This window comes from Bombina bombina, chromosome 4 (assembly GCF_027579735.1).
Source record: "Bombina bombina isolate aBomBom1 chromosome 4, aBomBom1.pri, whole genome shotgun sequence".
In the NCBI taxonomy this organism is placed as follows: Eukaryota; Metazoa; Chordata; class Amphibia; order Anura; family Bombinatoridae; genus Bombina; species Bombina bombina.
Genome location: NC_069502.1, coordinates 930,096,936 through 930,123,750, shown reverse-complemented (window position 1 = coordinate 930,123,750; position 26,815 = coordinate 930,096,936). Strand labels below are relative to the sequence as shown.

The 26,815-nt window shown below is 41.2% G+C and overlaps 1 protein-coding gene across 1 annotated transcript in view; it reads left to right on the top strand.

The window, feature by feature from the left end:
* The window catches only part of MTHFD1L (methylenetetrahydrofolate dehydrogenase (NADP+ dependent) 1 like), a 1,099,716-nt gene that overhangs the window by 230,409 nt on the left and 842,492 nt on the right, over positions 1-26,815 (top strand). Inside the window, exons 10-11 of the mRNA XM_053711891.1 lie at positions 8,802-8,909; positions 12,750-12,824. Coding sequence (XP_053567866.1) covers positions 8,802-8,909; positions 12,750-12,824 — 183 coding nt within the window. The remainder of the gene's footprint in view (positions 1-8,801; positions 8,910-12,749; positions 12,825-26,815) is intronic.

Here is a 26,815-nt window from a genome sequence, read left to right as displayed (position 1 = left end):
TGTAAAGCTTATATATGGTAAATTTTGTCCCTTTTTATCAAATTTTATTGATTCAGCAATTGTTGATGCACAATTTATAGTAAGTAATCGATGTTATAGGTTGAAAGATTTTTTCAGGAAAGCCTGTTTACAACATGTGCATAGGAACATGAGACACGCTATAAAAAATACATAAGTGGTTACAACTGATACGATCGTTTGCCGACAGTACAATTGATTTGCATATTGAGGACTATCGTTTGTATTTGCGCATGCGTTGATCTTCTAAGGAAACAGGGCAAAGAGCTTCAGAGAATTTGTTGAGCATGCGTGTAAACATCGTCAATACTGCACAGGCGTCAAAATATTGAAATTGCGGAGTATAATTTATGCAAAAATCAGAGCATCAGAAACCGCCCTTTGTAGTTGGACGGATAATGTGACATCATAGTAGAAAATAAAATAAAGATTTATTACAGTATCGGAACTTCGTTTTGAACAAAGGGGTAAGTATAATGGATCAAGATTATTATGTTTTACAGATTGCATTTAAAAAAGTTAATTTGTGAAAAACTTTACCAATCCTTTAAAATAATAAAGTTTAATATATTTGGCCATTATTTGAGATAACGGTTGTTTTTTGTGCTGTAAAATTATTTTCTGCCATTTTCTATTTTCTTCTTCTTCTTAAATAGGAAGAGTCCACAGCTGCATTCATTACTTTTGGGAATTAGAACCTGGCCACCAAGAGGCGGCAAAGACACCCCAGCCAAAGGCTTAATATACCTCCCCCACTTCCCTCATCCCTCAGTTATTCTTTGCCTATCGTCACAGGAGAGAAGTGTTGGAAGATTGAAGATAGTCTCTTATGGAGGGTAGTACTCTTCGAAATGGGACTGGAGTTTTAAGTAATCCTGTCAGCCTCTCAGTGACAGCATGGATGAAGGTTAGAGTCCGGAGATGCAGGGAAAGTCCTTCTGCGAAACCATTGCAACTCATATTAACAGATCCTTGGCAATCTGCATTGACTAGTTTTGCTGCCTGCCTTTATTCACTCAAGTTCATGTCAGAAGCGAGGCTACTATATGTCACACTTGAAGGGCCGTGTTCCTGTTCCACGGCGTAGATTTTGGTAAGATCATTTCATTTTATTTCGATATGTGAATGTAATGTTAATGAAAGAAGTCAGGTTCCCAGTGGGACTCCTTTATCTTATGGAATCAAGGGTTAATATCCTGAGGGGGGTTATTGAACAGGGGGGACTTTAATCATGTTATGTTATTCTGTCTGCTAATGTGTAGTGATACTTGGGCTCATGGCTATTCGGAACATAGCAGCCTTATCAGTTGGCGCGGTCCTATTAGACCAGCGCACCTTTTTTTGGCTTACACGCAGCACCTCGTGACTGGGTGTGGTCACGTATTTCCATTTCCGTACTCTGACCTAGTGGCGACGGAGAGAGTCTGTTCATTATCGGTCTGGTTCACAGGAGGTGGTGAGTGCCCCATCCATTGGGGGTGAAAAAAGGGTGCCGTTTAGTGTTTGACCAGAATTGCAATTTCCAAGTTATGGAGGATTCTGATTTTTTTTTTTTTTAGGGACAGATAACTCCGATTCAGAGAATACGTCTTGCGAAGATTATGAAATGGCCCGGGTTATCCATGCCCATCAGTTATGTTCCGATTGCCGTTCTAGAGTGCTCTCTTCCCCCGAATCAGGGAGCTTAGTGCGCGTGGAGCCATCCGCTCCCGAGGATTCCATGTCCTGTGAGGCGTGTGCCCCAGAACCGTCTTTTGCTATGCAAGGAGGTGTCCCTATGGCCGTTACTCCTTCTCCGGAAGGTGGGTTGTTTCCTCCAGAGGTTACAGCACGGTTCCACAAGGCCATATCTATAGCGCTGGCACGTTTATATCTCCCAAGAGAAGTATTTTTAAGATACTGTCTGTGTTCTGTTAACCAGGGTCCGTCGAGCGTGAGATCGCTTGATTCAGTTTGGACCTCTGGGGAAGCGATGGCCTCTGAGGCTTCAGAGGGCCACACCCTTGGGCCGGGGTCGTCCATCGAACCGGCGGGGAAACATTTTGCTTTCCGTTATAGACTGGCATGTCTTTGTGTCCTATTTAGGCATGTTTTGGCGGTGCTGGAGGATTCCAGTCCTAGTGGGCCAAGGGATCCTCAGTCTTCTGTGCCGGATGGCAAACTGGGTTAGACAAATGGGGATGAAGCCAATCTCCTTGACGTCTCTGTTTTTCTTTTCTTTTAAGTATCTGTTCCAGTTCTGAGCTTAGGAGAATGGGGCCTCTGATTGGATGGTCCTCTGCTTGGCTGGTCCTGTTAGTGTGCCCATTTTCCATGGGTGTTCACCCACGGGTGCTGCCTTCATTTTATTTGATCCGGTTAGAATGTGTTTGATTTGTTTTAAGAAGCTCATGTCTGTTAAAATTTTCAGTTTTAGGAACGTTTCTTCTCTGGAACTGATACTTGCGATTTTGTGGTCGCGTGGGCACTTCCTTGGAAGTTGCGCATTACTATATAAAGACATTGTTATGTTTATAGTTTATCGATCCCTGTGGGGGGTTCAAGTTTTCTTTGACAGGTCCGGAGTGTTCTTGTACCAGACGGTACTGGTCGGGCGCTAGCTGCTGTTCCTTATGGTTCATGTCACCCATGTGGTGCCGGTGTGCTGGTTATCCTGTTGGGTGTTGGATGTTCACTTTGTCCTAATGTAGAGGGTTCCGGGCTCGGAACCTGCTAAGGCTTCGTGGGTTCTGGAGGTCCTTCAGACTCGGAACTGAAGTTCTCCATTCCCTTATAGTTTGGAAGTTAGGATGACCTCTGGACATGTAGGGTACCAGATTTGATGGCAATTTTCCTTTTCACTCTTGGTATTTTCTGGATGTCTGTTCTTGTGGCCTAGTTGCAGTACCTCTCATCGGTTGCTGGGGCTGTTTTTTTCCCTTCTTGGCTGATCGTGTCATCTGTGTCTGGAAGTTCGGCCATGTCCTCCTTCCTTTTCGGTATCTCGCTCGCTTTCCTATATGAGAACGCAGGGGTTGGGGTTGTTCCGATTTTTTTTATACCCCGGCATTTTCCCCTGGTCAGTTTGTCTGTCAGGAGTTGTGAGGCTCCCATTGTTATTCCTTGTGCGGTACAGGGATTTCCGGGAGGCTGATCCTGTAAGGATCTTTGGAGATTGTCATCTTCTCAACCTAAGGGCTGGTTTGGAGCCTGTCCCTTGTAATCCCAGTGGTATTTAAACTCTGGGGTGTTGCCCTTCGACCCTCTAGGAGATCTCTTTGGGATTACAAATAGAGGGTCTTGGGTTCAGATACACCTCCGGGTGCTGGTTGCCATTTTCTTAGGCCTGTTAAGATGTATTTCTAGGCTCTTTGGTCTGAGTCTCTTGCGAGTGTCCAATATCCAAGGACATTGGGATGTGGATGCACTGTCCAGGGTGCACGCCTCCGTATGAAGCAACTTGATGGTTCCTCAGGGGGTTAGAACATTCGGCCGGTCCCGGTTTTGGGGGTCTGGTTTATGACCATGTCTCTTGCCTGAGATTTCAGGGTCTGGATTCGGTCCTGGATTGTTCAGTTTCAACCCTTAGGTTTTGGAACATCCGCTTGTCCCTTCAGGGGGGTTGGTTGTGTCTTTAAGGGGAGATTTGGTAACAGCCTGACCATTAGTTATACTGTCTCTCAGGCGGGATCCTACAATTGTCTCTTATCAATTGGTATGGTTTTAACCGTTTCTCTACATCCTGTTCTTCATGCCTGTGGCGGGGGATGCAGTTCTTGCGTTTGCCCTCCTTTGGGGAGGTTTTGGAAGTATCGTAGTATCTGTTGAAGCCCCGAGGGTCCTTATCTAGTCGTTCCAAGGGGTTCTTAATCTTTCCTTGCGTGCACAAGGTCATGGGGTCGTATTATGGTACTTGGTTGCTGTAGTTCAGTGTCCTATATTCGTTTTTATGAAGTGTTCCTTCTTTTGGGAAGGGAGCTGTGTAGGGGTCCTGGAACCAAAGCACGTAGTTTTTCTATCATGGTTTTGTGGTAACATGCCAGATTTAAGTATCGGTCAGAATTGTTCTCCCAGGGTTTTTTTTTTTTCCTCTTAGGCCCCTCCTTTATCTTCCTGATGTCTGCTTCGGAGAATCTTGTATTCTCTGTATCGGTCATTGCCAGCCTTTGGGGCTGGGTCCAATACCTCTGAGTGGGAGTTGGGGATCTGTCAGCTCTGAGTCTTGACCATGTATTTTCAGTTGATTCCGTTCTCCTACGGTGGGGGTTCTCGGTGTCCATCCCTCCACCGGTTGCATTTGCTACTGGTGTTGGATGCTCTTCTAGGGTCCGGATTCTTCCTGTACAGGATTGTTGCCGATATTTTTCGCCATTTCTCTGTGGGATGGTGTCCCATGATGGCTTAGGGTCAGCTTTGCTGCCTTGAGACTGGGCCTCGCGAGTTCTTGTTCAGAGGTGGCTCTGTGTTCTCACAGAGAGCCCTTTTTATCTGCTCAGACAGTTAGCTTACCTATGTTTGTCTAGTTTAACGGTTGTGTCGGCTGGCGAGCTCGCTGCATCCTTGGAGCACCGTAAGTTATATGGTGCTGTGTTATGGATCTGATTGTGTACCTTAGTTGTTCCTCGTGATCGCTCTGTCTGGTGTGTGGAGTTGCTCTCTGGTCCTTGTCCTTCTGGGGGAGTTAATTTCCCTGGATGGTCTTGTAGCAACCTTGGGTTTGCTTTAGTCTTTAATTTCCCTGGATGATCTTGTAGCAACCTTGGGTTCGCTTTAGTCTTTTTAAGGTGTTTTCTTACGTTTTTGTTGGTGGTCCTTTGGATCTCTTATTGGTCCTCTGTTCTTCCCCTCGGGGGTAGAGGGAGGTTCTCTTCCTTCGGGTCGGGGGTACGTTTTTTGTGGGAGCCGAGAGCTGCGGGGCTTGGCTCCTCGGTGGCCTTTGTGCTCAGTGTACTCTAGGGATTCTGAGTGGTCTCTAGCACGGCTATGCAGGCTGTTTAACTGATAGGCAGTTACTTGGTCTTTTCCTGTTTTTACCCCTTGTTTTCTAGTGATACAGTTTTTTATTGGGTGTTGGGTAATTTCAGGTTGTGGTGCCCTTCGAAGGGGGGGCCGCCTTCTGTACCCGCCCTTTGCATTCAGTGTCCTCTATAGCTTGGGTATTGTTTTCCCAAAAGTAATGAATGCAGCTGTGGACTCTTCCCATTTTAAGAAGAAAAACTTAAATTATGCTTACCTGATAATTTTCTTTTCTTCTGACTGGAAGAGTCCACAGCTCCCCGCCCGCGTTTTATCTATGGGGCGACCGTATTTTTTGTTGTTTTGGCACCTTTTTCACCCTGATATTTCTCCTACTGTTCCTTGTTCCCTTTGCAGAATGACTGGGGGATGAAGGAAGTGGGGGAGGTATTTAAAGGGACACTAAACCCAAATATTTTCTTGATGATTCAGATAGAGCATGCAATTTTAAGCTATATTCTAATTTACGCCTATTATCAAATTTTCTTTGTTCTCTTTTTATCTTTATTTAAAAAGCAGGTATTTAAAATGTTGGAGCTGGCCCATTTTAGGTTCAACACCATGGATAGCGCTTGTATAACCCAGGTTCTGAACCAAAAATGGGCCGGCTCCTATGCTTTACATTCCTGCTTTTTAAATAAAGATGGCAAAATTACAAAAAAAAATTGACAATAGGAGTACATTAGAAAGTTGCTTAAAATTGCTTGCTTTATCTGAATCCATGAAAGAAAAAAATTTGGGGTTAGTATCCCTTTAAGCCTTTGGCTGGGGTAGTCTTTGCATCCTGGTGGCCAGGTTCTGAATTCCCAAAAGTAATGAATGCAGCTGTGGACTCTTCCCGTCAGAAGAAAAGAAAATTATCAGGTAAGCATAATTTGTTTTTCCTTCTTTGTGATCTTTTATTGCTGAATATATTTTATAATTTTTAGCGACTTGTTATGGGAAATTTCTAACTCCAGATAACTGACATTAGGGCAAGAAAAAAAAGAAAGAATTCCATTTTAAAGAAACATTCTGTTTGAAATGCACATAGATGAATTTTTTAAATAGATTGAAAATTGAAATGCACATAGATGAATTACATATTTGAATAGAAACATACTTGCAATATACATGTATTAGAAAAAATGCTTCTAGTAAAAGTTATTACTGTTTAAAGGGACAGTCTAGGCCAAAATAAACTTTCCTGATTCAGACAGAGCATGTAATTTTAAACAATTTTTCAATTTACTTTTATCACCAATTTTGCTTTGTTCTCTTGGTATTCTTAGTTGAAAGCTTAACCTAGGAGGTTCATATGCTAATTTCTTAGACCTTGAAGGCCATCTCTTTTCAGAATGCATTTTAACAGTTTTTCACCACTAGAGGGTGTTAGTTCACGTATTTCATATAGATAACACTGTGCTCGTGCACGTGAAGTTATCTGGGAGCAGGCACTGATTGGCTAAACTGCAAGTCTGTCAAAAAAACTGAAATAAAGGGGCAGTTTGCAGAGGCTTCGATACAAGATAATCACAGAGGTTAAAAGTATATTATTATAACACTGTTGGTTATGCAAAACTGGGGAATGGGTAATAAAGGGATTATCTATCTTTTAAAACAATAAAAATTCTGGTGTAGACTGTCCCTTTAAGTGTTAATATTTTTCTCGGCACATGCATGTGAATCATAGCTAGATATTCTCAAAGCACCAGCATTTTAAATATAGCAACTGCTAAGATCACCAGTGGGTCTTGTTAATGTCAGCAATTAACAAACTGAGTAATTACCAGATAGTACAAGCACCTTAAAGGGAATGTAAATTTTGATGCTTAAGTGCCTGGTTTTTAAAAATTTGGTTAAAAACAGGGGCACTTTAATTCATCAAAATTTACATTTTACTCGTTGTGAAAAAATACTTACCTTTTAAACTTGACAGCCGCTTCCCCTGGTCGTCGCAAGCCATTTCTGATGTCAGAAATGTTGGATCAGTCATCCTCCAATCACGGCTTCCCCCCGGGGGAAATCAGTGTCTGATTCGAAGCCGTGATTGGAGGATGCCGGATTCCTCATTTTAGACCCAGGAAGAGGCTTTGCGACGGGCGGAGGAAGCTGGAGCGGCTGTCAAGATTAAAAGGTAAGGGTTTATTTTCACAACACGAGTGAAATGTAAATTTTGATGAATTAAAGTGCCACTGTTTTTAATTGAATTTTTAAAAACCAGGCACTTTAGCATCAAAATTTACATTCACTTTAAGCTCTCTTAGCAAGTTCTGTGTTTAAAATACTGGTGAACGGTGCATACTTTAATATGCTTTTTATACTGCTATATCTTTTATTGGAAGCATTTTTGCTAATACTTGTATACTACAAAAATGCTTCTATGCAAAACTGAAATGCATCCACGTGGATTCCAACTTTGGCTGAAATGTCCCTTTAACTACATGCGCTGCCAATAGAGATTAATACAAGAAATAGGTATTTCCAGACAACTTATTGTCCTATATTAAAGGAACAGTAAACTAGTTTAAAGTTTTGGATATGCAGTGTATTCAATATCACTTTCATTCATCAATTTTATTAAATATTTATTTTTTTCATGAAAAATATATTCTCAAATACTATCCCCATGGTTTACCTGGCCACTTACACCTCCGGTCCTTTTATTTTCACAAAGTTTTTCAAATGGACTTATCGTTATAATCCCGGTCGCAGTGTTTGATCCTTTAGTGCACGCGCAATTGCATTCATTGGGGCATATGTATCAAGCTCCGTATGGAGCTTGATGCCCAGTGTTTCTGGCGAGCCTGCAGACTCGCCAGAAACAGCAGTTATGACGCAGCGGTCACAAAGACCGCTGCTCCATAACCTGTCCGGTGTCTGTCTGCTCTGAGCCGGGGGACACACATCGCCGAAATCAACCCGAACGAGTACGGCCAGGGGGGCGGCGTTGCACCAGCAGCTCTTGTGAGCTGCTGGTGCAATGCTGAATACGGCGAGCGTATTGCTAGCCGTATTCAGCGATGCCTGTCGGACAGACATTGATAACTAGGGTCCATTATCTCTGCCTGTCTTCGCCCTCTTGATGTTGTGCGTGTGCGCAACTTCTCATGCTCGCACTTCTGAAGCGACTAATTGCTTCTGTATTGACGAGACGCGCAGCCTATTACAGAGCATGCACATTCGATCTCCCAATTGCGTGTAGGCATGACCAACATTATCTGTGTGCTGAACTAAATAGCTCCAACAACTCTCATGTAAGATGCGTCATAGAAAGGCTGGAAAAGTACTGTGCACTAGCGGTTCTATACCGATAAGTAAGTTAAATTGTTATATATAAATATTAAAGTGAATGTAAAGTTAAGCACAGCAGTTAACGCCATATTGTTCTTTTATCCAAAATAGGGCAACTTTAATTTATTGTTTATTTTAAAAAAACACTAATATTGCCAAATTTTATCTTTTTATTCCTCTCATTCTTTCCGCGCTTCCTCTGCCGGCCATGTTGTCTGTTTTGATTGATACTATAGTATCATAGTAACCCCCCCCCCCCCCCCCCCCCCCCCCCCGGGGGGCAATCAACCCCCTTTTTTTTTTAAACGTCATGCGCTTCTTCTGCACATGCGTTAAACAAAATTCTCCCTATTTTCGCTCAGATGTGCGTTTATGCACGTTTAAAATATACTTACATTACAATTAAATTAATTTGTCAACCTATGATCTGTTTCATCACGTGTTCCATTTTTTGTGACTTGCAACTAACAAAACTAGGTTTCATTTTGACTGAATATTTATTTTTCTTTCTATAGTTTAACCTTCATCTGACCGGTGACATTCATGCAATCACAGCTGCTAACAACTTGCTGGCTGCTGCCATTGATGCACGGATTCTGCACGAAAACACACAATCTGACAAGGTGAATATTGCTTGCTGGTTAATTATACCATCTGTTTGTGGGTAAAACTGCAACTTCTATATATTATAATGTAAAGTTTCCAATTTACTTCTATTATCAAATTTGCTTTGTTCCGCTGTAAACTTTTTTGTTAACCCCTTAACGACCAAGGACGTGCAGGGTACGTCCTCAAAAAAAAAAAAAAGGCAGTTAACGCCTGAGGACGTACCCTGCACGTCCTCGGTGTGGAAAGCAGCTGGAAGCGATCCTGCTCGCTTCCAGCTGCTTTCCGGTTATTGCAGTGATACCTCGATATGGAGGCATCCTGCAATAACATTTGGTAGCCATCTGATGCAGAGAGAGCCACTCTGTGGCCCTCTCTGCACCGGAGATCGGTGGCTTTCCTCGTTGGTGGGTGGGAGCAGACTTAGGAGGCGGGTGGCGGCCATCGATGGCCCTGGTCATGTGGAGGGGGACGGGATTGTGGGCGGGGATTGCCGGGGGCGCGCACAGGAGGGCGGGGGCGGGCGCGTGCATGGGGAGGGAGCGGGTGGGAACCGCTACACTACAGAAAAAGCTGTAATAAAAAATGTTGAAAAAAGGGAATATAAGTAAAACAAAAACGATCAGTGAGGTGGTGGGGGTTTGTCTGTGTGTTTGTGTGGGGGGGAAGCTACACTACAGAAAAAGAAAAAACTAACAAAAAAAGCCTTTTTTTTTTTTTTTTTGCAAACTGGGTACTGGCAGACAGCTGCCAGTACTCAAGATGGCCCCCAATAAGGCAGATGGGGAGGGTTAGAGAGCGGTTTTGGGGGGGGGGGGGGATCAAGTAGGTTGGGGGCTAAGGGGGGATGCTACACCGCAGCATATGTAAATATGCTTAAAAAATTAAAAACATTTTTTTAAAAACTTATTTTTGTACTGGCAGACTTTCTGCCAGTACTTAAGATGGCATGGACAATTGTGGGGTGGGGGAGGGAAGAGAGCTGTTTGCGAGGGATCAGGGGGTCTGATGTGTCAGGTGGGACACTGATCACTACACTAAAGCTACAATTAACCCTGCAAGCTCCCTACAAACTACCTAATTAACCCCTTCAATGCTAGCCATAATACACGTGTGATGCGCAGCAGCATTTAGCGGCCTTCTAATTATCAAAAAGCAACGCCAAAGTCATATATGTCTGCTATTTCTGAACAAAGGGGATCCCAGAGAAGCATTTACAACCATTTGTGCCATAATTGCACAAGCGGTTTGTAAATGATTTCAGTGAGAAACCTAAAATTGTGAAAAATGTTACGTTTTTTTTTAATTTGATCGCATTTTGGTGGTGAAATGGTGGCATCAAATATACCAAAATGGGCCTAGATCAATACTTGGGATTGTCTACTACCCTACACTCTAAAGCTAAAATTACCCCAAAAAGCTCCCTACATGCTCCCTGATTAACCCCTTCACTGCTGGGCATAATACACGTGTGGTGCACAGTGGCATTTAGCGGCCTTCTAATTACCAAAAAGCAACGCCAAAGCCATATGTGTCTGCTACTTCTGAACAAAGGGGATCCTAGAGAAGTATTTACAACCATTTATGCCATAATTGTACAAGCTGTTTGTAAATAATTTCAGTGAGAAACCGAAAGTTTGTGAAAAAAGTTGTGAAAAAGTGAACGATTTTTTGTATTTGATCGCATTTGGCAGTGAAATGGTGGCATGAAATATACCAAAATTGGCCTAGATCAATACTTTGGGATGTCTTGTAAAAAAAAATTATATACATGTCAATGGATATTCAGGGATTCCTGAAAGATATTAGTGTTCCAATGTAACTAGCGCTAATTTTGAAAAAAAGTGGTTTGGAAATAGCAAAGTGCTACTTGTATTTATGGCCCTATAACTTGCAAAAATGTTCATTCATAAATAAGCGCTGTTTACCATCACTTTAAAGGCATAGTGAATTAAAAATTTAAACTTTCAAAATTCAGATACAACATGTAAGTTTTTAAACGGCTTTTCAATGTACTTCTGTTAGCCTACTTTGCCTCGTTCTCAGATTGCTTTGTTGAAATGCGTACCTAGGTAGGCTTAGGAGCAGCAATGCATTACTGAGAGCTAGCTGCTGATTGGTGGCTGCCCATATATACCTCTTCTGATTGGCTTACCTTATGTAATCAGCTAGCTCTCAGTAGTGCATTGATGCTCCTTCAACAAAGGATACCAAGAGAATGAAGCAAATTTGAAGTAAACTGGAAAGGTTTTTTGTAAAATTGTATGTGCTGACTAAATCAGGAAAGGATGTTTTTGGGTTTCTTATAGGGTCATGATACTCAAATGTTGAAACATTTGAAAGTGATGCAGCGTAGCTGTAAAAAGCGGACTAGAAAATATCATCTGAACATCTCTGTATAAAAAAAGGAAGATATTTAACTCAAATTTCCTTAGAATTCACATTCCACTGTAAAGAGACTTTAAGAAGCCACTCAGTTTGCTAGTGTGCATCTGTCATGTGCAGGCACAGTCATGTTATTTTCCTATTCATTTTAAGTAAGTTATATGAAATTTCATGAGATCACAGCAAAGGCAAAGTATTACATCAGGACTGCACAGCAATTTTTTTGAGATAAAATATCTTCCTTTTTTACATACAGATGCTCAGGTGATATTTTCTTGTCAGCTTTTTACAGTTATGCTGAATTACTTTTTAACTGATTTAGCATATGAGTATTATGTCCCTTTTAAAGGGACAGTACACTGTAAAATTGTTTTTATATTAATGTATTTCTAATGACATGTTATACCAGCAGCAGAGTATAAAATGTATGAAAAATTGCATTTTCAGGTTTTTATATGTATGTATGTATATGAAGTAGCTGGTTTTGTGCTTTTAAACCACAGCTTATTACAGTGGGTTGAGTTTCAGGTAATCTCGTATCTCATTATGTTATCACTTTGTGTACACAGACTTGCTTCCTTATCTTATATTTGTTTGGAAAACTAAAGCTCAACACATAGAGAACAATGGAAAATTATAATTTTATTGCCTAACTATCCTGCACCCCACTGTGAGTTTAATTTCTTCTGCTGGCTGTGTTTACTTAGGCTAATCAATAACTGAGACTCCAGTTTTAAAACTTGTATAGGTTGTGATACCACAAGCTAAATCAGCTATTTCAAAGGGCAAATCAGGGGTAAAGTTGCTACTTGTAAACAATGTAATATACTCCAGCAGATAAAATGTATCATTAGGAACAATTTAAAGGGGAGAACATTTTTGGTTGAACTGTTCCTTTAAGTACTTTGCTATACATGTTTTTTTAATGCACAAAAGCAAGTGATAACCGTTAGCACCTAGTTTTAAAAAGTGTTGTTTATAGATCTACTTCACTTTCCCACTGAAAATATAAAGTCTACTGAATAAGTATTGGGTGCATCAGAAATGTAATATACCATTGTGCATTTTTGGTTATGCAAAACCAAGTGGAAAAATAACATCTCATTTGTGCTCCGCTTGTAATCTAGGCCACTGTTTTTAAACTTTGGCTGGAGAGTTCCCCTTTCTTGTCACTTTTATTCTGCTTGTTCATTATTCCATTTCACTATTAAATTTTGTTATCTGTGAGCATTGTTCAGGATTCTGGTAGTGTTAAAAAGTTTCAGACAAAATCGTTCGTTCTGTACAACTAGGTAGCTTTTTTTTGTTATCCTATGTTTTACATAGTAAATTGAATTATAGATGCTCAAAGAGATTTGAAAGGGACATAGAAATCCAAAATGAAAATTCTCTAATGTGTTTAAAAAAGAAAATAATGTAATTTTAAATCTAGCACCATCAATATCACTGATTTTTACCTATGTGCCTTTCAGGCTTTATACAATCGTCTGGTACCATCCATTAATGGCGTACGGGCATTTTCTCCAATCCAGATTTCTCGTTTAAAGGTAAGCAACCCCAAATGCTTATTTATTTTAATCTGGTACAAGTTATAAAGTGAGGAATTTGTTAATGGAGAGAAAAAGCCTACTTCAAGGGTAAGCAAGATGAAGTGTTTGTATTGTTTGTGGTCCTCAGTAAATTCGATCAGTATCACTGCGTTTTGTTTTTTTTTTCAAATCTTTTTATTGAGAGAGCGGCATACATGTAAATACAAACAAATATCTCCATGTTACAGTATAAAGTCAGTTGAGTATTTTATACAGAGTAAGACAGTGCAATAGTATATTTACAGTATGTGACCTTCTCTGTCCTTCCTTCTCAACATATCTTGATTAGAAACATTATTTCCATATTATAATCCAAGTAGACTTTCAACATGATAAAGGTTTCACATGGATACAGCTCTCAAACTTTTCTCTTTTCTACCCATTCCCCCCCCTCCTACCCCTCCTCCCTCCCATGCCCCCCCGCCCATGTGGAGATTAGCACTTCTCTCCCCACTATCTTGCCCCACCCCAGAGAACTACTCCTACCCTTATATTCAACCGTTATTCAGTGCCTAGGATATTCTATGTCCTGCATCTCACTCGATGAGCCGGTGTGAGGAAAAAAAAAAAAGAAAAAAGAAAAGGTATCAAGGGAAGAGACAAACGTAGGGGTCAACCTGCAATGTCCAAACTTTAGTCATCTAGGTGACTCCATTCCCCTCTCAGAGAGTCTTCCAGGAATGATACAGTGTTACGGAAAGGGATCAGAACTTGTCTTTGTACTTCTAATTCGAACGTCAATATCAGTCTACGCCATTTCCGAAGAAATGGATTTAGCCTATTTCCCACGTCTATTCTGACATCTACTTGTTCGGTAAATAGTTGGGTTCTCAGCATATTTCGAAAGTAAGCTATTGTGAGGGGGTTTGGGCAACTGTCCAATGTTTGAGTATGCATTTTCTTGCTAATAATATCAGTAGCGTCAGTTCAGAGTCAAATTGCCTGTGGTGTTGTTCCCAGTCTAAAAACAATATCATCTGAGGTGTAAAGTCAATATTTATGGCTAGCTTTTTCCTAACCCAATATTGTAGTTTTTCCCAAAACTGTCTAATCTTGGGGCAGTCCCAGATACAGTGCAACAGGTCCGGAGATTCCATTGAACACTTGGTACATCTGTTTGGCCAGTCGGGAATCCACTTGGCAAGGCACTTAGGGGTCATATATGCCCTATGCAAAAATCTAATTTGTGTCTCCCGTAGATTTGCCGACAATGTGGCTTTTCTAGTTTTCTCCAGTCCTCTCCGGGCCTCTTCCCACGTGATCTCCCCAAATCCCTCCCTCTGCCAGCCCTGTAAAAGTTCTGGTTGCAGTAATTGTAGTCTTTTTTGTATCAAAGTTTGGTAGATCCCTGATAAAGAGAAGCATCCCATCTTAAATAAAGTTTGTGATACTCGGAATGGTGAGCCTTCCCAAAAATCCGGTTTATCTCTGGTTAGAGTCTCCACATAATGACGTGCCTGCAGGTATGCATAAAAATGCTTGTTTGGCAAGTTGTATTCTCTCTGCAGTGTCGCAAAAGATTTCATGGTTTTCAGTAGCGGGTCCACCAGTGATCCCACAGTTTTCAACCCAAGCGCCTCCCAAGTGCGAAATGGTTTCGTATCCATACCTGCAGGAAAATCTGGGTTACCACTTAGTGGTAAAAAGGCAGAACCTAGGTTCGTTTTGCCTAAAAATTTGTGAGCTAGGTGCCAGGCCCTTAGTGGGTCCTGATATATAAAATTCCCCTCCAATGTCCCTCCCATCTTTGGTTTTGGCATGTGAGGCAGGTATGCCAAGGCTATACCTCCTAGAGCCGCCCGTTCCAGGTTATCGCTATAAAAGTGAGCCGAACTCACCTGCCAATCTACAACTAAGCGGATCAGGGCCGCCCAATTGTAGAGTTTGAAATCTGGCAGCGACAAGCCCCCATGTAGGTAGTTCAGGGTTAGTTTATCTGTTGCAATGCGCGGTCTGCCGCCTCGCCACAAGAAGAAACGCATTGCAGAGTTTAACTCTTTCACATTCGCCTTGGAGAGTAGTAACGGTAGCATGAGCATAGGGTATAAGAGCCGTGGGAGGATAACCATTTTCAAGAGGCTAACCCTTCCCATCAGAGAAATCGGGAGAGATTTCCAACTTCTCATCTGACCACACAGTTTTGCACATAAAGGAGTCAAATTAGTTGCATACAGCTTATTGGGATTCACATGGATCTGGATTCCTAAATAGGTGATCATTTGGTTTGCTACCGTAAACGGGTAGTCATGGGCTTGGTTCTCCCCCTTATGCAACCAGAGAATTTCTGACTTTTGCATGTTGGCTTTGTATCCCGCGAACGTCCCAAAATCTGACAGCGCCTGCACAATTGATGGTATATGGGTTTTTGGTTCCTGAACAAATAGCAACATATCATCCGCATACAATGCGAGATGTTGGGGGTGCCCGGCCATGTCAATGCCCGGGAATATTTGACGCAGTTTAACTGCCAGGGGCTCCAGTGCCAGATTGAACAGCAAGGGAGACAGGGGGCATCCCTGTCTTGTGCCTCTTTGCAGAACGATGTCTGATGAGTAAAGATGATTAGAACATATATTGGCTATGGGGGATGAGTACAAATTTTTGACAAATGCCGTAAAGGGCCCAGAAAAGTTAAAGCTAGCCAGTGTATGGAATAAATGGCTCCATTCTACCCTGTCAAAGGCCTTCTCTGCGTCTAGTGACAGCAGGAAGGCCTCCGGGACTTGATCCCCCTCTCTAGAATTTTTCCTATTCCAGAAATGATGTAGTACCTTCAGTATTCTGCGTACATTCACTACCGATGATCTTGCCATCATGAAACCAGTCTGGTCTTCATGAATCAAGTCTGGCAACACAAATTTAAGACGCTCCGCTAGTAGTTTTGTTAAGATCTTATAGTCGGAGTTCAGTAGTGAGATTGGTCTATAAGACTCAGTAAGCAAGGCATCTTTGCCCGCTTTGGGGATAAGAGTAATATGAGCGGCTGTGAAAGTCGTGGCCGGCCTGTTTTCCTCTGTGAAATAGTTGGCAAACAGGTCAGTGAGCACTGGTGTTACTCTAGTTTTCAGCATCCTGTAGAACTCAATGGGCAGCCCATCCGGGCCTGCCGCTTTACCCAAGTTTAAGGTCATAATCGTCCTGTCCACTTCTTCCCTCGTAATTGGTGCATTTAACTGAGTCAGTTGCAACTCCGTTATCTGTGGGAGTTCAATAGAGCTCCAAAATGCTCGCCTCTTTTCTTCTGAATCACACTGATTGCTAGTGTAGAGCTCAGAGTAATAGGCAGCGAAGGCTTCCACAATCCTTTCAGGATCTTTCACTACAGTGCCCTTATGTTTGATGGCTGCAATAAAACGGGTGGAGGTTTTTAGATTAACCAGGGAGGCTAACAGCCTGCCTGATTTATCGCCGTAGCGATAATATTTGCCTCTAGTTCGCAGGAGAGTTTGTGAGGCCTGATATGCCAGCATCGTGTCATATTCTTTTTTAGTGGCTATGTATTGCCTGTGATGTGTCAGTGTCATGTCAGATCTGTACAGGCCATAGTTGTTTGTCAACTTCTCTCTCAATTTCTCTAATCTCTCTGTTTGCAGTTTCTTCCTGCGAGATAAGAAGGCCAAAATATCCCCCGCAAGAACTACCTTGGCTGTTTGCCAAAAGAGCTCCGGGGTCGATGCATGCTGTGCGTTATTGGCTTGGTAGTCATACCAAGCGCTTTCTAGGTATTGTTGGAACTCCTGAGAGGTCAACAAGTATTGCGGGAATCTGAGAGCCCTGCGATTACTGGATCTGGGCAAGGTGTCCAAAAAGAGACCCACAGGGGCGTGGTCAGAGACCACAATGTCTCCGATCTTAACATCTACTGTTTGGGGGATAAGGGAGTTCGAAATCAGAAATAGATCTATGCGAGACATAGTAGGAGAGGCCCGGGAGAGACACGTGAAGTCTTTGCCATCTGGATTTAGCTTCCGCCAAATATCAACAACATCCAAAGAGGACACCAGTGTTTGGAATGTTTTTAGTTCAAATTTGGTATTGATCTTCGGTTGTGCCCCGACCAAGTGTCGTGTGGGATCCCTAAGCCTGTCACAATGAGGATTAGGGGCCAGGTTGAAGTCCCCTCCTATTATAAGAGGGGTGTCTAAAAAGGGGGTTAGTAAGTCAATCAGTTTGTTCCAGAATGTCTTGTCCTTATTATTGGGAGCATATATATTACACAGTGTGTACTTTTTACCGGCAATGGTAACCCGGGCTATAACATATCGCCCTTCAGTGTCTGTCAATACTGTCACGTCCCCAACCTCTAGTTTCTTCCCAAATAAAATAGCTACCCCTCTACTAGACGATTTATAGGAGGCAAATTCCACCCTACCAACCCAATCAGTCTTTAATTTCAAGTGTTCTGAGTCAGTAAGGTGCGTCTCCTGTATAAACGCAATATCTGCCCCTTTCTTCCTAAGTTGAGTTAATATAGTTTTTCTTTTTATCGGGGAGTGTATACCCCCCACATTCCAGGAGTAAATACTAAATGTCAATGATTTTCAAGAACCTTTGTGTGTTCATGGGTATTACAGATAGAGGAAGAGAGGGAGAGAGAAGAAAAAAAAAAAAAAATAAAAAAAAATTATATTTCCTACCAGTTCCCACACCGGCCCATCATGTCCAAGAAACTCAGTTATCCTTACTGCCGAGGCACAACCTGCAAAGAGCAACATCAAAAAATAACATATTATAAACCAAATTTTGCTATTCATAAAACCCTCATATTTAAGGAGTACTTTTCCTCCCTTATGAACATAACCTTTCCATACGTTACAGATAATAAACATTAGCACCCAGAGGGAGGAGAATGTAAAGAAGTTTTTAATACATTTTCCTATCATCATATTGCATGTATTTTTCCCCCTCCGTTGATTCACCCCATCTGTAATAGAGGTTAGCAAGTGAGTAAAACATTTGAACAGAACACAACTTTTGAACACAACTTGTCCTGTCTGAACCATAACTACTAACCAAAGCAACCCTATAAGATCCATATCGTAAATATAGGTACTGCTATCTGAACTCTCCAAATGGAGTAATCTTTTTTGCCTATTAGCATATGCCAATAACATTTTCAGACCTTAAGAGATATATTAAGAGATATATTCCCTTCACAGAAGATTCCTTTAACCCTCCCCCCCCCCTAGCACGGACAGGGCTCCTGGAGCCATCTTCGGCATCCAAGTACTCTTGTGCAGCTTGTGGTGATTCAAAAAATTTAGGCCCTCTGTGGGTTATTATCTTTAATTTGGCAGGGAAGAGCAGGAATGCCTGTCTACCCTCTCTGTGTAATCTGGAGCATAATGTTGAGAACTCCCTGCGCTTCTTTACCAAGTCTGCTGAATAATCCTGAAACAGGATCCTAGAATTTTCATACAGCACTTCATCCATTTTCCTATACGCCCTGAGAACAGCCATTTTAGTTTGAAAGTGTAAAAATTTTATCATTACAGGCCTCGCCTGCGCATTACGATCCATGGCCGGCCTCTCAGGGCCCACTCTGTGCGCTCTCTCTACACTATGCACTAAAGCAGATGTGGGAATCCCTAGCAGAGGGGGGAGGGTAGTTTCAACAAATTTCAAAATGTCATTCGCTTTTACAGATTCAGGCAACCCTATCAGGCGAACATTATTCCGCCGGGATCTATTTTCTAGATCATCTAACTTTTGTTGAAGGACTGTGGTATGCTTCTCTAACTCCATTATTTTACTTGAGTGGACATTTTGTGTATCACTGCGTTTTTATTAATTTAAAGGGCCATAATACCCAAATGTTTAAACACTTGAAAGTGATGCAGCATAGCTGTAAAAAGTTGACTAGAAAATATCACCTGAACATCTCTATGTAAAAAAGAAAGATATTTTACCTCAAAAGTTCCTCAGTAGCCACCTCCCATTGTAAAGGATTTCTAAGCAGCATTTTAGTGTGTCTGTCCTGGGACATCTGAAAGGACTAGCATCGTGCACTCTCATATTATTTCACCAATCAGGTAAAGGAAGCTTACTATGAAATCTCATGTTAGTTAAGTCAAATCTTATGAGATCACAGTAAGAGTTCATGACCTCAGCACTGCTGATGCTGATTGGCTGCTGTTCATTTCTTCATTTTTTTTAATTTTTTTACCTGCAGCTGGGAGCAGCTGAGTATTACTTTTTACACAGAACTGACTCTGCTGAGCTGAGGAGATTGTGAGGTAAAATATCTTCCTTTTCTTTCATGTAATTAGCAAGAGTCCATGAGCTAGTGACGTATGGGATATACATTCCTACCAGGAGGGGCAAAGTTTCCCAAACCTCAAAATGCCTATAAATACACCCCTCACCACACCCACAATTCAGTTTTACAAACTTTGCCTCCGATGGAGGTGGTGAAGTAAGTTTGTGCTAGATTCTACGTTGATATGCGCTCCGCAGCAAGTTGGAGCCCGGTTTTCCTCTCAGCGTGCAGTGAATGTCAGAGGGATGTGAGGAGAGTATTGCCTATTTGAATGCAGTGATCTCCTTCTACGGGGTCTATTTCATAGGTTCTCTGTTATCGGTCGTAGAGATTCATCTCTTACCTCCCTTTTCAGATCGACGATATACTCTTATATATACCATTACCTCTGCTGATTCTCGTTTCAGTACTGGTTTGGCTATCTGCTATATGTAGATGAGTGTCCTGGGGTAAGTAAGTCTTATTTTCTGTGACACTCCAAGCTATGGTTGGGCACTTTGTTTATAAAGTTCTAAATATATGTATTCAAACATTTATTTGCCTTGACTCAGAATGTTCAACTTTCCTTATTTTCAGACAGTCAGTTTCATATTTGGGATAATGCATTTTGATTTGACCATTTTTTCTTACCTTAAAATTTGACCTTTTCCCTGTGGGCTGTTAGGCTCGCGGGGGCTGAAAATGCTTCATTTTATTGCGTCATTCTTGGCGCGGACTTTTTTGGCGCAAAAATTCTATTTCGTTTCCGGCGTCATACGTGTCGCCGGAAGTTGCGTCATTCTTTGACGTTATTTCGCGCCAAAAATGTCGGCGTTCCGGATGTGGCGTCATTTTTGGCGCCAAAAAGCATTTAGGCGCCAAATAATGTGGGCGTCTTATTTGGCGGCGAAAAAATATGGGCGTCGCTTTTGTCTCCACATTATTTAAGTCTCATTTTTTATTGCTTCTGGTTGCTAGAAGCTTGTTCTTTGGCATTTTTTTCCCATTCCTGAAACTGTCATTTTAAGGAATTTGATCAATTTTGCTTTATATGTTGTTTTTTCTCTTACATATTGCAAGATGTCTCACGTTGCATCTGAGCCAGAAGATACTACAGGAAAATCGCTGTCAAGTGCTGAATCTACCAAAGCTAAGTGTATCTGCTGTAAACTTTTGGTAGCTATTTCTCCAGCTGTTGTTTGTATTGATTGTCATGACAAACTTGTTAAAGCAGATAATATTTCCTTTAGTAAAGTACCATTGCCTGTTGCAGTTCCCTCAACATCTAAGGTGCAGAATGTTCCTGATAATATAAGAGATTTTGTTTCTGAATCCATAAAGAAGGCTATGTCTGTTATTTCTCCTTCTAGTAAACGTAAAAAATCTTTAAAACTTCTCTCCCTACAGATGAATTTTTAAATGAACATCATCATTCTGATTCTGATGACTCCTCTGGTTCAGAGGATTCTGTCTCTGAGGTTGATGCTGATAAATCTTCATATTTATTTAAAATGGAATTTATTCGTTCTTTACTTAAAGAAGTTCTAATTGCTTTAGAAATAGAGGATTCTTGTCCTCTTGATACTAATTCTAAACGTTTAGATAAGGTATTTAAAGCTCCTGTGGTTATTCCAGAAGTTTTTCCTGTTCCTAATGCTATTTCTGCAGTAATTTCCAAAGAATGGGATAAATTGGGTAATTCATTTACTCCTTCTAAACGTTTTAAGCATTTATATCCTGTGCCGTCTGACAGATTAGAATTTTGGGACAAAATCCCTAAGTTGATGGGGCTATTTCTACCCTTGCTAAACGTACTACTATTCCTACGTCAGATGGTACTTCGTTTAAGGATCCTCTAGATAGGAAAATTGAGTCCTTTCTAAGAAAAGCTTATCTGTGTTCAGGTAATCTTCTTAGACCTGCTATATCTTTGGCTGATGTTGCTGCAGCTTCAACTTTTTGGTTGGAAACTTTAGCACAACAAGTAACACATCGTGATTCTCATGACATTATTATTCTTCTTCAGCATGCTAATAATTTTATCTGTGATGCCATTTTTGATATTATCAGAATTGATGTCAGGTTTATGTCTCTAGCTATTTTAGCTAGAAGAGCTTTATGGCTTAAAACTTGGAATGCTGATATGGCTTCTAAATCAACTTTACTTTCTATTTCTTTCCAGGGTAACAAATTATTTGGTTCTCAGTTGGATTCCATCATTTCAACTGTTACTGGTGGGAAAGGAACTTTTTTACCACAGGATAAAAAATCTAAAGGTAAAAGCAGAGCTAATAATCGTTTTCGTTCCTTTCGTTTCAACAAAGAACAAAAGCCTGATCCTTCATCCTCAGGAGCAGTTTCAGTTTGGAAACCATCTCCAGTCTGGAATAAATCCAAGCCAGCTAGAAAGGCAAAGCCTGCTTCTAAGTCCACATGAAGGTGCGGCCCTCATTCCAGCTCAGCTGGTAGGGGGCAGGTTACGTTTTTTCAAGGAAATTTGGATCAATTCTGTTCACAATCTTTGGATTCAGAACATTGTTTCAGAAGGGTACAGAATTGGTTTCAAGATAAGACCTCCTGCAAAGAGATTTTTTCTTTCCCGTGTCCCAGTAAATCCAGTAAAAGCTCAAGCATTTCTGAAATGTGTTTCAGATCTAGAGTTGACTGGAGTAATTATGCCAGTTCCAGTTCAGGAACAGGGGATGGGGTTTTATTCAAATCTCTTCATTGTACCAAAGAAGGAGAATTCCTTCAGACCAGTTCTGGATCTAAAATATTGAATCGTTATGTAAGGATACCAACGTTCAAAATGGTAACTGTAAGGACTATCTTGCCTTTTGTTCAGCAAGGGAATTATATGTCCACAATAGATTTACAGGATGCATATCTGCATATTCCGATTCATCCAGATCATTTTCAGTTCCTGAGATTCTCTTTTCTGGACAAGCATTACCAGTTTGTGGCTCTGCCGTTTGGCCTAGCTACAGCTCCAAGAATTTTTACAAAGGTTCTCGGTGCCCTTCTCTCTGTAATCAGAGAACAGGGTATTGTGGTATTTCCTTATTTGGACGATATCTTTGGTACTTGCTCAGTCTTTACATTTAGCAGAATCTCATACGAATCGACTTGTGTTGTTTCTTCAAGATCATGGTTGGAGGATCAATTTACCAAAAAGTTCTTTGATTCCTCAGACAAGGGTAACCTTTCTGGGTTTCCAGATGGATTCAGTGTCCATGACTCTGTCTTTAACAGACAAGAGACGTCTAAAATTGATTGCAGCTTGTCGAAACCTTCAGTCACAATCATTCCCTTCGGTAGCCTTATGCATGGAAATTCTAGGTCTTATGACTGCTGCATCGGACGCGATCCCCTTTGCTCGTTTTCACATGCGACCTCTTCAGCTCTGTATGCTGAAGCAATGGTGCAAGGATTACACGAAGATATCTCAAACAATATCTTTAAAACCGATTGTTCGGCACTCTCTAACATGGTGGACAGATCACCATCGTTTAATTCAGGGGGCTTCTTTTGTGCTTCCGACCTGGACTGTAATTTCAACAGATGCAAGTCTCACGGGTTGGGGAGCTGTGTGGGGATCTCTGACTGCACAGGGAGTTTGGGAATCTCAGGAGGTGAGATTACCTATCAATATCTTGGAACTCCGTGCAATTTTCAGAGCTCTTCAGTTTTGGCCTCTTCTGAAGAGAGAATCGTTCATTTGTTTTCAGACAGACAATGTCACAACTGTGGCATACATCAATCATCAAGGAGGGACTCACAGTCCTCTGGCTATGAAAGAAGTATCTCGAATTTTGGTTTGGGCGGAATCCAGCTCCTGTCTAATCTCTGCGGTTCATATCCCAGGTGTAGACAATTGGGAAGCGGATTATCTCAGTCGCCAAACGTTGCATCCGGGCGAATGGTCTCTTCACCCAGAGGTATTTCTTCAGATTGTTCAAATGTGGGAACTTCCAGAAATAGATCTGATGGCGTCCCATCTAAACAAGAAACTTCCCAGGTATCTGTCCAGATCCCGGGATCCTCAGGCGGAGGCAGTGGATGCATTATCACTTCCTTGGAAGTATCATCCTGCCTATATCTTTCCGCCTCTAGTTCTTCTTCCAAGAGTGATCTCCAAGATTCTGAAGGAATGCTCGTTTGTTCTGCTGGTAGCTCCAGCATGGCCTCACAGGTTTTGGTATGCGGATCTTGTCCGGATGGCCTCTTGCCAACCATGGACTCTTCCGTTAAGACCAGACCTTCTGTCACAAGGTCCTTTTTTCCATCAGGATCTGAAATCCTTAAATTTAAAGGTATGGAGATTGAACGCTTGATTCTTGGTCAAAGAGGTTTCTCTGACTCTGTGATTAATACTATGTTACAGGCCCGTAAATCTGTATCTCGAGAGATATATTATAGAGTCTGGAAGACTTATATTTCTTGGTGTCTTTCTCATCATTTTTTCTTGGCATTCTTTTAGAATACCGAGAATTTTACAGTTTCTTCAGGATGGTTTAGATAAGGGTTTGTCCGCAAGTTCTTTGAAAGGACAAATCTCTGCTCTTTCTGTTCTTTTTCACAGAAAGATTGCTATTCTTCCTGATATTCATTGTTTTGTACAAGCTTTGGTTCGTATAAAACCTGTCATTAAGTCAATTTCTCCTCCTTGGAGTTTGAATTTGGTTCTGGGAGCTCTTCAAGCTCCTCCGTTTGAACCTATGCATTCATTGGACATTAAATTACTTTCTTGGAAAGTTTTGTTCCTTTTGGCCATCTCTTCTGCCAGAAGAGTTTCTGAATTATCTGCTCTTTCTTGTGAGTCTCCTTTTCTGATTTTTCATCAGGATAAGGCGGTGTTGCGAACTTCTTTTGAATTTTTACCTAAAGTTGTGAATTCCAACAACATTGGTAGAGAAATTGTGGTTCCTTCATTATGTCCTAATCCTAAGAATTCTAAGGAGAAATCGTTGCATTCTTTGGATGTTGTTAGAGCTTTGAAATATTATGTTGAAGCTACGAAATCTTTCCGTAAGACTTCTAGTCTATTTGTTATCTTTTCCGGTTCTAGAAAAGGCCAGAAAGCTTCTGCCATTTCTTTGGCATCTTGGTTGAAATCTTTAATTCATCTTGCCTATGTTGAGTCGGGGTAAAATTCCGCCTCAGAGAATTACAGCTCATTCTACTAGGTCAGTATCTACTTCCTGGGCGTTTAGGAATGAAGCTTCGGTTGACCAGATCTGCAAAGCAGCAACTTGGTCCTCTTTGCATACTTTTACTAAATTCTACCATTTTGATGTATTTTCTTCTTCTGAAGCAGTTTTTGGTAGAAAAGTACTTCAGGCAGCGGTTTCAGTTTGAATCTTCTGCTTATGTTTTTCGTTAAACTTTATTTTGGGTGTGGATTATTTTCAGCAGGAATTGGCTGTCTTTATTTTATCCCTCCCTCTCTAGTGACTCTTGTGTGGAAAGATCCACATCTTGGGTAGTCATTATCCCATACGTCACTAGCTCATGGACTCTTGCTAATTACATGAAAGAAAACATAATTTATGTAAGAACTTACCTGATAAATTCATTTCTTTCATATTAGCAAGAGTCCATGAGGCCCGCCCTTTTTTTGTGGTGGTTATGATTTTGTATAAAGCACAATTATTCCAATTCCTTATTTTATATGCTTTCGCACTTTTTTATCACCCCACTTCTTGGCTATTCGTTAAACTGAATTGTGGGTGTGGTGAGGGGTGTATTTATAGGCATTTTGAGGTTTGGGAAACTTTGCCCCTCCTGGTAGGAATGTATATCCCATACGTCACTAGCTCATGGACTCTTGCTAATATGAAAGAAATGAATTTATCAGGTAAGTTCTTACATAAATTATGTTTTTTACATAGAGATGCTCAGGTGATATTTTCCTGTCAGCTTTTTACAGTTATACTGCATCAGTTTCAAGTGATTTAGCATATGAGTATTATGTCCCTTTAAAGAGATGGCAAAGTCAAAATGAAACTTTCTTCTACAAGATATGACGAGTCCACAGATTTCATCCTTACTTGTAGGATTTATCCTCCTGCTAACAGGAAGTGGCAAAGAGCACAACAGCAGAGCTGTATATATAGCTCCTCCCTTCCCTCCACCCCAGTCTCTTTGCCTGTGTTAGTAATAGGAAGAGGTAAAGTGAGGTGTTAGTTTTAGATTCTTCAATCAAGAAGTTTTTTATTTTAAAATGGTACCGGTGAGTACTATTTTCCTCAAGGAGATATCATCAGTCTGGATTCCTAAGAGGAATGAAGAGATCTTTTCCTACCCTGAGGTTGATGATCTTAGCAGACGTTACTAAGATTCATTCTGGTTCCCACAGAGCTTCTGAAGGTAGTGCAAGAGAAATCTTCAGTGTGGAGAACGGTGTCATACTACAAGCAGCATTGAGGTATGTTCAGTCTTTTATTTCTGAGGAGACTTGTTCTATCAGAACTGGCTGACATTATTCCCTGTAAGGGAAGGGGTAAGCAGTACACCTGTATTGATTATGGTGTTACTGAATTTACTGTGTTATATACATATTAATTACTATGTTTAGGTAATTCAATAGGGCCTTGACACTGGGAGAGGCAGCTATGACACTTTTTATTTATTTTCATTAGATGGCATAACGTTATGTGTATGTGAAGGGGGCCACATGGCTTATTAAAACCGCTTCCCATGTGGTTATGGAGACACTGAATGTGACGCCCACGGTGGGCGGGGCCTATTTCGCTCGCTCAGACGCGCAGTTTTCTCCTCACTAGAAGGCAGCAGGCACTAGCTCCGGTGGGGCCTAAAGTTGATTTTCAGTCACCGGATCGTTTTCAAGTCAATCTTGAGTACCCTGAGGGCAGGTAGGCGCCACGAGGTGCAGGGGCTGTTTTTGTTGTTAAAGTTTATTTTCGACATAGAAAGTCTCTTTAAAGAGCGATTTAGCCTTTTCTTAAAGGGTGCAATAATTTTTGGCAAAATTTAAATGTTTACTATAATTTTTTAGTGATAAAAATAGTTTTTTTGTGCAGTACAGAAAAATTGTTGCGCTTTTATTTTTTAAAGGCGCAGTACTTTTTTTTTTTTTTCAAATTTTTTTTGAATCAGTAAATAAGGTTAGATAACAACTATTGTGGCTATTGCTAGTCTGTTTAACATGTCTGAACTTGAGGAAACTCCTTGTTCTATGTGTTTAGAGGCCATTGTGGAACCCCCTCTTACTTTGTGTACCTCTTGTACTGAAAGGGCCTTACAATGTAAAAAGCATATTTTATGTAAAGAAAGTGTGCCTAAGGATGATTCTCAGTCTGAAGAGAATCGGGATATGCCGCCTAATTCTCCCCAAGTGTCACAACCTTTAACGCCCACCCAAGCGATGCCAGGTTCCTCAACCGCGTCTAAATCTTTTACTCTGCAGGATATGGCTGCAGTTATGTCAACTACCCTTACAGAGGTATTATCTAAGTTACCAGTGTTACAGGGTAAATGCAGTAGGACAGGAATCAATGTAAATGCTGAGTCCTCTGATGCTTTGTTCGCTATTTCCGATGTACCCTCACAGGGATCTGAGTTGGGGGTCAGGGAACTTTTGTCTGAGGGAGAACTTTCAGAATCGGGAAGTGTGTTACCTCAGACAGATTTGGACGTCATGTCCTTTAAATTTAAGCTGGAACACCTCCGTCTGTTACTTAGGGAGGTT